Genomic DNA, 12,065 nt, shown 5'->3' on the forward strand with positions numbered 1-12,065 from the left:
TTCAGCCTAACTCGAGCCGCTACACTGTAGCAAGTATCATAAGGACATTTTGAGAATCGGTTAGTACAGTCACTTCGCACAAAGATTTGTAGCACTGCCGTATGCCAATGAGAAACACACCAATACCATTGATGTAAAAATACTGAAATTGTTACTTTACAGAATTGCTAGATGACCAGATGCTCGGGGCAGAGGAAGCATGTTCACTGCAGACCAAGTAACCCATATAGTCATTATGGCGATTGCAAATAATCCTATACTTGGAAATAAACACTTGTGTTTGTTTTGATGTGTTTGAATAAACACCAGTACTTGAAGTTTGGATCCCTCTATGCTTATGGATCTATGACAGAAGTATGAGCTCAAACTGACATGGCCTACCTTGTGCACATAGAAAGCAAAAGCCAGATGTGTTTTGTATTCATACCATCAGTGTGCAGTTGGCGCATTGTGTGCTTAGTAGATGATGGCTTGTGTGTACTGTTTGATACGGAAACACCATTTTTACAAAGGTGTGAAGAGTTAATCTAGCTGTGTTCGCTTTTGCAAGAGAACTACAATGTTTTGATGATTGGGTGACAGGTTTTCTTATTTGTGTGAAGAGTTTTGCAAAATTAGCCAATAGTTACAAAAAATGTGCTTAAGCAATCAGAAAAAACTGTAATTAACCCCAACCCTGATTACCAGCGGTGCTGGTTACAGTTTTTGCCCGTTGCTTGAACACTATAAACCCATGCTCAGACTAAAGTAACACAACGTGAAGCTTTTGTTACCATACCTCAAACACATGTACCCATACCTTAAACAAAAGCGCTGCTTTGCACCCCAGTACCAATTATGCAACACTCCTACTCCTTTATGCAACACACCTACCCCTTTATGCAACACACATGGTCCTGCATGCTACACTCTATTTCATACATAAGACACTTCGCTCACAAAATGAAATCTCAGGGTGCCATTCGGAAAACACATGTATCCAAAATACAAAACACATCGGATAATTGCAACCACTCAAATACACACCTGAAGGCACGTACTTGCAAAACCGAACACCAATTAGCCAACTACAAAAAGCCCTCAGCGTAGCCATTTCAAGAACTTTGCAAGCATGGATGGAGGGAGAGCAAGAGGAAGAGGAAGAGGTAGAGGAGGAGGAGGAAGAGGAGGAGAAGGCCGAAGAGGCCATGAACGGACCCATATTTCTGATGAAATAAGAGCAACTTTGGTGGACCATGTCATCAACCATGGCCTGACTATGAGGGAAGCTGGGCAGAGAGTCCACCCACATCTAAGCCGCTTCACAGTGGCATCTGTAATACGAACATTCCGACTAGAAAACAGGTATGTCTTCACCTCCATACCTTCTGCTCTACTCAGATGGTTTCATAGCACTGTTCTACAGTATATCACATTACCATATCAAGTGTACGGGGTGCTAATGCTCCTTTTGCAGCCAAAGTGGCTGATTCCTTATATTGAAGTACAGTGTTGTACAGTGGATGACACAGTACATACAGTAAAGTACTGTAAGAAAAATAAGCAAACCGATGACAATATGTGGTTGTATTCCTCCAGAATGACCCGAAGACCTTCTGGGGGAGGACGGCAACGCCTGTTCACACAACAGCAGGAACTTGCCGTTGTGGACCTAGTGAGGGCAGACAATGCCATCCGTCTCCACCAGCTACGACGGAAAATACTTGCAGACAGGCGAGTGTTCAGCAACATAAACCATGTGAGCATCACCACCATCAGACGCATCTTGGGTAAACTCAGCATCACCATGAAGCAGCTCTACAGAGTCCCATTCGAGAGGAACAGTGACAGGGTCAAAGGACTTCGAGCTGAATATGTACGGGTACGTGTAACTGTCCCTTACATTTACAATAGAGTATTGGTGAAGTCCAGTAGCAGCTGAATATGTACCATATCAGTACCACATGGATCTATTCTGAGAGCTACACAGGTACCTGTGTGATGGGGTGAGGGTGCCGTATGTGTAGCACTGTAGTACAGTGACATGTTCCCCTTTTTTTCAGAGAATCTCGGCCATGGATGGAGCTGCACAGCCTCATGAATACATTTTCATTGATGAAGCTGGATTCGACCTGAGCAAAACAAGACGACGGGGTCGTAATGTAATTGGCCAAAGGGCAATTGTGCACGTCCCAGGGCAGCGCGGGGGAAACATCACATTATGTGCCGCCATATGCCTTCGAGGGCTTCTGCACCATCATGCAATACTAGGTCCATACAATAGCCAACACATACTCACATTTCTAGATGCTCTCCATGATATAGTTGTACAGAACAGAGCAGATCAGCCCAGGTTTGTGGTGATATGGGATCATGTCAGTTTCCATCGGGCTGCTCTGGTCCAGGCCTGGTTCTCCAACCACAATCAATTTGAAGTGGTATACTTGCCCCCTTACTCACCATTTTTAAACCCTATTGAGGGTTTTTTTAGGCTTGGAGATGACGTGTATATGACCGCCAACCACATGCCCGCATGCCTCTTCTGCAGGCAATGGAACAGGCCTGCGGCGACATTCAGGTGACAGCAATCCATGGATGGTTTCGACATGCAAGAGGATATTTTCCCCGGTGCCCAGCGGGAGAGGACACTGCTTGCGATGTTGATGAGGTCCTGTGGCCAGACCCCAACAGACGGCGGGATCCATGAGCCCACTTATGCACAATTGTCATGGTTTTTTGTGTTTACAGTATAGTGTTTTTTCTATTGCAGTATTATTGTGTTGTGGTTTTTTTTTTTTTTGCTTTATCTGAATTCATGGTACTGCGATGTACACTATTGAGTAGGTCTATTTGCGTTTTTGGTTGTTTGGAAATGTGTCTCCTGTAAATGTGCCTTCTGAATACACAATGGAAATCAAGGACTGCAGTGTTTTATGTAAAGAAGACTAGTGTGTTCCCCCTGATCTGTAAGTGTTTGCATATGATGCAAGTATGTGTCATTTTGTCAACAGAGTTACATTTTGACAGAGGAATGTTAGGTTTTGACAGCAGAGTTTAGGTTTTGGGAGTGGAGTTTCATTTTGGCACAGATGTGTATGGTATATTTCCCAGTGTTGTGTCGTGTTTACTTGTGTTTAGAGTTTTGGCACAATGAGCGACGTTTTGCCAAATGTGTTCAAGCAACGGGCAAAAACTGTAATAAAAATGAAGCAGAAGAGCTCTCATAAAACCAAAGTGATGAGCCAAAACCTGCTCAGAAGGAGTGTAAAGTTTAGGGATAGATCTTTGAGGTTTGTACAATCACAACCTTCTACACAATACTCTTATCGGATATAAACAACATACTTAATGACTTACATGCAGAAGGTAAGAACATGCTCATCCTTCTTGAGCACATTCAGCTCTTGTTTTGTTGTACTTTCTGAGCCCATCTGACGCCCCCACAAAGCAAAGCACCTCAGTGCTGCAAACTGCTCTCTCTGAGGTGTAGCAATCTGTTGTACACACAAGCTACTTGTTGCCCACAGACAGTCCCAGTGCAGCTCAGACTTGTTGTTTGTCAGCTCTCAGGAGCACTGATCTAGAGAGGCCTGAGTGCTTGTATTATTAGATAGAGAAAACCACTCAGCACAGCAGGTAAACCTTTGATATATCTGTCAGAGGTGTTTTTCAAGGCGTTATGAGTGTCTATGTGAACGAGCGTGCTGCTTTAGTGGGTTTGAAGCCTTCTCTAAAGGTGTTTAGAAAAGGCTAAGTGTGAAAATGTCTTAAAGAGGCCTCAAAGAGAGCGGATACTCTTTGATGCTTTGTCCCACAGAGAGAGCCACAGAAGCACGCTGCACTACAAAACAAAAGATGTTCCTTTCTTCTGTCACTCAATCACCCTGCTTTCTAGTTGAGGAGCAGAAACCCTTTACTGTATGAGGGAGATGTATTGGAAGTTCACACGCAATACACTACAGAATTTGAAAAAAAAAAACATTTAAGAGGTGTGTTCATTTGAGGAAGCTAAGGGAGTTGGAGAAAGCAATGCTGAATATATTTCATGAGTGTGGTAATGAAAGCAGTGTGGAGGATACAAACCCACAACGTAATGACAATGACTAACCTCAGTCAATGGCATCACTGTGCTGAGCATCAGCTGAATAACAAACAGTGTACACTATGAACAGGTGCTTTTTTTTCTTTTCTTTTTATTTCTCAGTTTGCATTCAGTTTTAACTAAAGTGGTGAATGTTTGTGTTTTGTCTCTAGGAGCTGGAGAAAAAAGGATATGGTCCCATTACAACTGAGATTCTGGTTGGGCAGCAGTTTTACTACGCTGAGGACTATCACCAGCAGTACCTGAAGAAGGTACCTAAAGGCTACTGTGGCCTCAAAGGCACCGGGATTTCCTGTCCCATCGGCGCCAGAAAGGATGAACTGTGAGCCACGTGTGGTGAGAGAGGGAAAATACTCAGCTCGCAGAATATGCTTCAAGGCACTAATTTCATTGTTCGCAGTCCATGCATCTAATTTATTTTCTTTTTCTTATAAATGGACTGTATCTACAATGCATCTGTCCGTATTTGTAAGATAATAACACATTAGTCAACATCATTACTGAGCCTCATATCTGTTATAAGCTTCAGTAATTCCTGGCTGCCTTCCAGCTATGGAGAACACAAACATGTGTAAAACATTTTTGAGAGATTTTCTAAATAAAACAAAACAAAAAAAAACCTTGAAAAACTTGGAGAGCAATGACACAAAATAAATGTTTAAAAGCTGCATAAAAATTAATTTGAAACATGATTGAATTTTGTATTGCAGTGCTCTTTTTGACTGCAGTAACTAACAGCTTCCAGAGGGTGGCGAGATTTCACAAAAGAAATCCATACGTTATGTATAATATACATATAATGTGGGATGATATTGCAAAGGAAGAGTGTATAAACATTGTCTTGGTAAACTGGAAGATGAAACGGTTTTCCAACCTGATCCGTGTAATCCGTCTCACCTCCAACACTGCCACAGCACTGTGACAAAGCTCAGTTTCTTATACTTCTTAGCAGGCAAAGACACCAATACTAGCTTGATTTTAATGCTGTTTTTCTTTAGTTTTTAACTTTTCTAAACACTGCAATTTAATTCCTTTTATTACTTGTTGTTGCCTTTCTTATTATTACACTGGAAATAAAAATCTTTCTCCTCCTACCTTATGTTTAGTGTGCAGGTGTTTGTGTATATATGTGTCAGTATGTGTTAATTTATGCATATGTCTGCCCACAAAGCTCTGTATATATACACACACAGATATCTATATTTATAAAATAAAGAAAAACCACTGCGTAAAGTATTTTGTCCCCTTTTCAGCCCCATTTGAGAAGGGACGTACCACTGGGGGGACAAATGGGTGACTCACTGTGATAAACAGATGCACATTCAAAGGCCATTCATTCTGAATCACACAATGACACACTTGAATACCCGTGCATTCAATATGATACACGGTTTGCTTAAACTTTCACTCTACGCTACGTAGCCCATAATTAGGAATGAAAGGCTCATTATTTGACATACTTAAAAGAATTGAATTTCCGATTCTGCCTTGTGTGCAGAATTTCTTGTGTGTTTTTTATAATTAAACACATCAACATGAAAGTCTGTTTAAAAATGAAAATCACACACATGGTTACACTCCAAAATACAGAGATGATATCTAGAAAAAGCTTTCTGGTCGACCGCAGTAGTGTGATTCACCCCGCTCTTGTTCTTCCCCCTCCCTCTCTGCTATCTCTCTCTGTCTGTGTGTATGTGTCACATCCTGACACCTGTGTGTAGGTGTGGACCAGGGCACAGGTGCAGGTGCAACCTCTGTGGGCCTATTTTAGTATTGGGACAGATATTTTTGCATGTGTCTGCATGCAGCAGCTCTGTATGTGTGTGCGTGTGTGTCGAGGCATGTGAAGCTGTGGCTTGCTTGATCGAACCGCGCTGAGTGGTGTGTGGTTGGGCCAGCTTGCTGTTTTCCAGTGCCTGCTTATATTTTTGCATTCTGCTTTGCGTCTCAAGTGTGTGAGAGGAGATAACCTTTTAATGAAGCGAGCTTCATTTCCCCCGTCTTTGACGAAGAGGGTGGCATTAAAGCCTTAATCGCGCTGTGACATCAGGTTTTCCGCCATTTGTGATGATTTCTGACTGAAACAAGAGATGCCTGAGTGAGCCACGGTATGATTCTCCCACAAAGCAGAGACGCCGTTATCACTAACTCAGGTTATGAGTTGATAATACGTAGGGAGAGATTTTTGTGTGGAAAATTACCGGCTTTAACACAGACATGTAAAAACGAGTGCCATTTAGAGTGTAGCTGCGTGAGTAAATGTGTTTTCTCTGTATTCCTTTGTAATAGATTAAAATGGGGCTTGGAAATGCTTGGTACTCTCATGTACGCATCCATACACAAACACAGTGAGGCAGAACAGGACAGGAACCAGGCTGTGTGCGCCCTTCAGACAGAGCCTATTGTCTGCAGATGGGCCTTTAATGGCCCCACAGCTGGCCACAAAGGGCTCACCGCTCCAGCGTGCTGCTTTGCCTCTCACTGGCCTATACTCCAAGAGAGGGGGCAGCTCGCATCCATACCAGCATCACGCATTTGATATATTCTTTTTTTCTGTCACAAGAAATCTTTTTTGTGTATTACCCATCCGTTTTTAAACAACTGTGCTCATGAAAATCGTTGCCAGATGATTTGAAGAAAGCTTTTGCAAAGACCTGTGGCACTGTGGAACAGTGGGCTGAAGCTGGTGCTGGTTGTTTATGAGAGGTACTCTGCACTCTTACCCACACGTGTACACTCAACCCTCACAAACACAAGTCCCAACCGCTACCTCGAACTCCGTCCTGTACTGCCGCCTAATGCAAAAGGCAGCGCCCACGCAAAAGAAGCAAACACACCAAAAAGACACCTTGCAGAGACGTGCACCCACACAAATTCTTGCACTCTGATATGCTCTCTAAGGTGTCCTCCTTTCATAGCTTTTCATGTATCTTCCCTTTAAGAGCTTCAATCGAGCTAACTTTATTTATATACCATACCCTATGTGCATACACCATTGGAGAGAGCATTGTTTTATACCATTTCCTGTTTTAGATACCATGTGGTGACATAATCTATTGTTTTAGACACCAACACAGCTTTTCTTGGAGAGCTATATATAAAGAACAATAGCACAGAGCGGTGTATACTGGTGCTGTCCTACCAGCTGGAGGATTGTTGTGCCTTCTTGTCCTGCTCCTCACATAATTATGAGAATTTGGAGCGAGGCAACCATTTGGTTGTGTGGGGGTGCGTATCGTCTTCCGCACGTGTGATAGCGAAGGGAAGGGAGCGCTTTGCTTTACTATAGGGCCTGTACATTACTCCATGATGATATGAGAAGTTGTGTGCGGGTTTTGCAGATGCCAGATGTGTTTGCATCCCCTCTGTTGCTCTCTCTTCCCCTCCCTCTGGTTCCTGCATGGGCGCAGGGTCTCAATCAGAGCATCAGGGCTCCAGGAACCAGAGCACAGCAGTCTCTCTGTGCTGCCCAGAGAAGTGCAGCCTTGTCTGGGTCGATGCATCTGTGGCCTGGGGGCGAGCTGGGGGAAGAGGGCAAACCCTGGTGCCCCTGCATGCCGGTTTCACTCGAGGTCGGCTCTGTTAGTGCAGCCTGACCCTTTAACTCTGAGAGAGAAACAGGAGCATATTACCAAATACGGCAGATCAGCTACAGCATGCCAGTCATTGACAAAGCAGTGATGTTGTGTTTAAAAAATGTACTCTCAAACAGGTTACTTTGGTGCAGCAGAAACGCAGGCTCACACATGTTCACATACACATGTGTTTTCCCAAAAAAGACAGAATGTTATAACTTTGTTCTTCTTTGCCACTGGGAATAGCACTGGGGGGGTGGAGGCCAGCACGTGCTGCAGGGCCCTGTTGGCTGCTAACTGGCCCACAGGCTTTCTGGCTGACAGCCCACTCCGTGACACTCTGCACCTGGGAGCCTGTGTGTTGTCAGCCATGCTAGCTAGCTCAAGCTACCACCACATGACACACAGGAAACACAGAAATAACTGCTGAGTGTCTTCAGCACAGTTATCACGTACTGGGAGTGTGCTGCTGACAGAAAATGGTTGAGAGGAGCTCTTAAAAGAAAGCAGAAAGATGTAGGAGTAATGGCTGGAATTGGACTGAGTAATAGCAGTATGGAGCAAGAAGAGAGAAAAGTGAAAAGAAAATTGAAACACCAAGATGCTTAGGCTCTTGCACCTGTGCCTCTTTGTGTTAGAAGAAGATTCCACTGGCCTTGATTCAAACACTGCTGAACATTTCTCTGACACATGCAATGCATCCTGTTTATCATGTCATTTTTATAATCAAGCCACTACAGAGATGATTGTGTAACAATCAAAAGATTGACATTTTGCAGCTGGGGCGCCCATATAACAGATACATTTCCAAACCATCTCTCTTTTATGTAGTGTGTGTGTGTGTGTGTGTGTGTGTGTGTGTGTGTGTGTGTGTGTGTGTGTGTGTGTGTGTGTGTGTGTTTTTTATAGCTTTATCTGCTCTGTCCATCAACTGCTTGAGTCATTGCAGCTTCACATCGCGCAGGTGCGCAAGTTAAGTAAACTCTTAAAATTGCTAGCAAGCTCTCAATTAGAGCTCAGTGCAGGAAAGTATTGAGTAACGTTTGGGCTTTCAGGTGGCAATGTGCTGATGTGTAACCATTCTAAGGAAAGAGGGCAGAAACAGGACACACACACACACAGTCTTTGCATTGCAACATGCGCAAACTGTTTTCCGTGTGCTTGCCACAGCCAACTAATTTCTGTCAACGGTGCAGATTGAATCTTGGGTTCAGTTTCCTGATGAGACTCATCATAAAGATGGTGGCATGATGATGTTGCCTATTTGCAACTAAATATATGTTTCTGTCTAGGAAGTGGCGACAACAAAGGAAGATTAGAAATAAATGTGTAGGAAATGAGTAGATGGTGGGAGAGAAAAAGAAAAGGGAGGAGAGATGGTGCTCGCTGCACCAGGAGGAAGCTGGGTCTGATGCCACTCCATGCAGCTGCTCCCAAACACCCACACTCTTCCTGTTGGAGTGTGTGCATATGTGTGTGTGTGTGTGTGCGTCTATGTTTAGTTTCTTTGTATAGAAATTTACTTCCAACAGGTTCCAACACAGAATTATGTCATTCTGTGAAACATTTCAGTTGATGCACGCAAAAAGAAAATTATAACCTCCATGGTGTATGAAAGAGAAAGGGTTCAGCAGCGAGGCACGAAGACTCTTGGTATCCTACTGAAGACATAATTTTCTCCTGTGCGGCTGAGGCCCTCTGTGTCTTTTCAAAGAAATACTGGCCTCAAAAAACATCCGCTGGTGGAAACGCTGGCCTGTCAGTCAGTGAATGGAAAAGTTTGAGGTGAGAATGTGGCCACATTGAGGTGTCAGGGTGTGCAATTGTGTATGTGTCAATATATGAGTTTGGCGGTCTCTCTAAGTTTCCAATACAATAAAATGCAAAGAGTTTTCGTTAGCCACATTGCACTTGTGCTTTACACTGCACATTTGTCTCTGATCACACTGACCTCTGACATATACATAGTAACATGCACCATGTGCATCATTTCCTATTTATAGACCTCTGTGGGAGAAAAAAAAATATCAATACCTCAGAACGTTCAGCATATACATGATAAGTAACTATGACATATTAGACTATTAATGGCTTTGCATTTTTCTCATTTAACTGAATATTAAAAGTAGCAAAGCTGCTTCACAAAGACTGACGAAAAAAGAAAAGGCAAAAAAGGTTCAATGTATGCAACTTAATGCGTATTTATCAGTGAGACACCATCAGGGCTGTTACTTTAGATGCAGCCATAATGTCCTATTGTGTCAGCTGATCAAATATTGTCCTATAACGTGCTATTAAATTGGACTGGGTCAGTCGGATGATTAGAGACTTGTGCTACTGATTTTTGTTGTTTTATTGCTTTTTTTTTTGCAAATCTCCTTAATTGTTCATGATGATCCGAGTACTGTGTAATAGTCTATAGTAGACTATTACACAGTACTGCAAGTTGGTGTGTGGTTCTTATTGAAGAGAATCAGATTTTAATCAATTAATAGCATAATATGTATGCCACAATTTAACATACATATGTTTTTATTTTCGATCCCTAAGACTGACTGTAACCATGCTCCAAAAACATTGTGTAGCAGCCTCAGATACGAGAAGTGGACTTAGCCTAGTCCAAGGCTAAAAATGCTTACAGGGGCAACAAAAAATTGTCATTTAGTTTAGACTAGTTTTAACCAATGTCTACGAAATTGGCTATAAGGAAATAAAAACTAATGCATGAGGACAAAAAGTGTGAGGAAATGAACTGACGCTCACTGTGCATGAATAAAAACATCTCTGCAGAGATGAGATCCAATCAGAACTACTTAATTGCGTAGAAACATGGGACGAGTTTGGAAGTGTGCAGTAAGATTAGATGCGCACATTTGAGCTGCCCCAGGGAAAGGGTAGAGCTTTGTTTATTCTGGTAAAATGCTTTTTAAACTGTGTAAACTGTTACACTTTATATTTTATTCAAATGACTCAAGTTTAGATCTAAATTTAGTCTAATATAATCTCACGATATGCAGTCGACTAAAGCAGAGTAAAAAGAATTTAGATGACTAAATTACGGTTGAATAAAACTGACGTTTTAAATAAAAAACTATGACTAAACCTGCTTCTTTAGTCATTTAACCATGCATTTTATACACCTAAAGGACTTTGTCTGCTTACCTCACCTCCGTGGCCAATAGATGTGCATGTGTTTGGACTGTAGGAGGAAGCCCTAACTGGCACAGGAAGAAAGTGCAAGCTCCACGCAGAAAGGCCCCAGCTGGGGTTCAATTCAGGAACCTTCTTGCTGTGAGACGATAGCACTAACCCCTGTATCACCAGGCCACCCGTATATGGTAGCCTAGAAGACGCTTAGGTTTTAGGAAATCATGACTGGTGGGACTACGGTATATATGCTTTTTTTGCTTAAGAAGTAATCTTCTTCACTGTTGTATGAAACAACATGTATTGGCTCCCTTCCCAAGACCTCGTTCTGTGAGACATTTTATGAGAAGTGCAGTACTTTTGAGAAGAAACACACCAGCACCAGTACAAATGGAGGCCATCAAATACGAATTAGGCCAGCGGTGCATACTGATTTGTCGGGTATTTTCTAAAATCTCCTGTAGTGTGCAAACCTTTTGATGACAAATTTATTTTCCTCCACCTCATCAACTCGTTCTTTATCTTATCTGTATTTTCTGATCTGTCTTTCTCTTGTTCACTGGCTTCTCAGTCTGTCACACACTTTTTCCCCTTCTTCTGTTGGGGCCATGTGAGATGAGTACAAGACAGAGGAGAGTGTGAGCTGTGGTGAGCCACAGACCAAAATAACTGGTACTTTTTTCTTTTCTTTTTTTTGTTATAAAAACACATGTGCATCCACCCACACGTAAAGTCACACATGCGTGCGCTGTCCCACGCATAAGCACAGTCACAAAGAGGTCCCTTTTACTTTAGGATCCCTGGAGAGGGGTGTCACTGGATGTATGTTTGGCTCTGTCAGTGGAGATGCAAGTATTGGAAATGAACCCCCGTGAGGTGACACTGTTTGGTAGAGCAGCGGAAAGTCTTTTCGGCTGTCTCGACTTAATATTAGAAGGTACCATTTGGAAATAAAGCAATTATTTCATTCTTTCGGTTTCCTCGTTTTGTGCGAGATACTGCTCACTCAGTCGGGCTTGCTTTCTCTCTCGGTCTCCGTTGCCGTCTCTTGTGACAGATCCTGCAGCCTCCCTGTCAAGCTGGCATAGTGGCATCATTCTAAAACTGGTATTAGGCATTTCCTGCTGCGTCCGTTGGCGGGTGTAAGGGTGTGTGTGTGTGTGTGTGTGTGTGTGTGTGTGTGTGTGTGTGTGTGTGTGTGTGTCAGCGCGCGCGTGTGTGTGTGTCGGGGCGGAACGCACCTGGTCCGCGCAGCTGTGGGG

General features: G+C 43.0%; 1 protein-coding gene across 1 annotated transcript in view; it reads left to right on the forward strand.

The window, feature by feature from the left end:
• msrab (methionine sulfoxide reductase Ab) overlaps window positions 1–4,407 on the forward strand; it is a 42,663-nt gene extending 38,256 nt beyond the window's left edge. Inside the window, exon 6 of the mRNA XM_085342393.1 lies at window positions 4,234–4,407. Within this exon, the coding sequence (XP_085198519.1) occupies window positions 4,234–4,407 (174 nt within the window). The remainder of the gene's footprint in view (window positions 1–4,233) is intronic.
• Window positions 4,408–12,065: the final 7,658 nt, after the last annotated feature.

Source organism: Diplotaxodon limnothrissa, linkage group LG19, assembly GCF_057381915.1.
Source record: "Diplotaxodon limnothrissa isolate DT_005_m linkage group LG19, D_limnothrissa_male_GT1.1, whole genome shotgun sequence".
Taxonomy (NCBI): Eukaryota; Metazoa; Chordata; class Actinopteri; order Cichliformes; family Cichlidae; genus Diplotaxodon; species Diplotaxodon limnothrissa.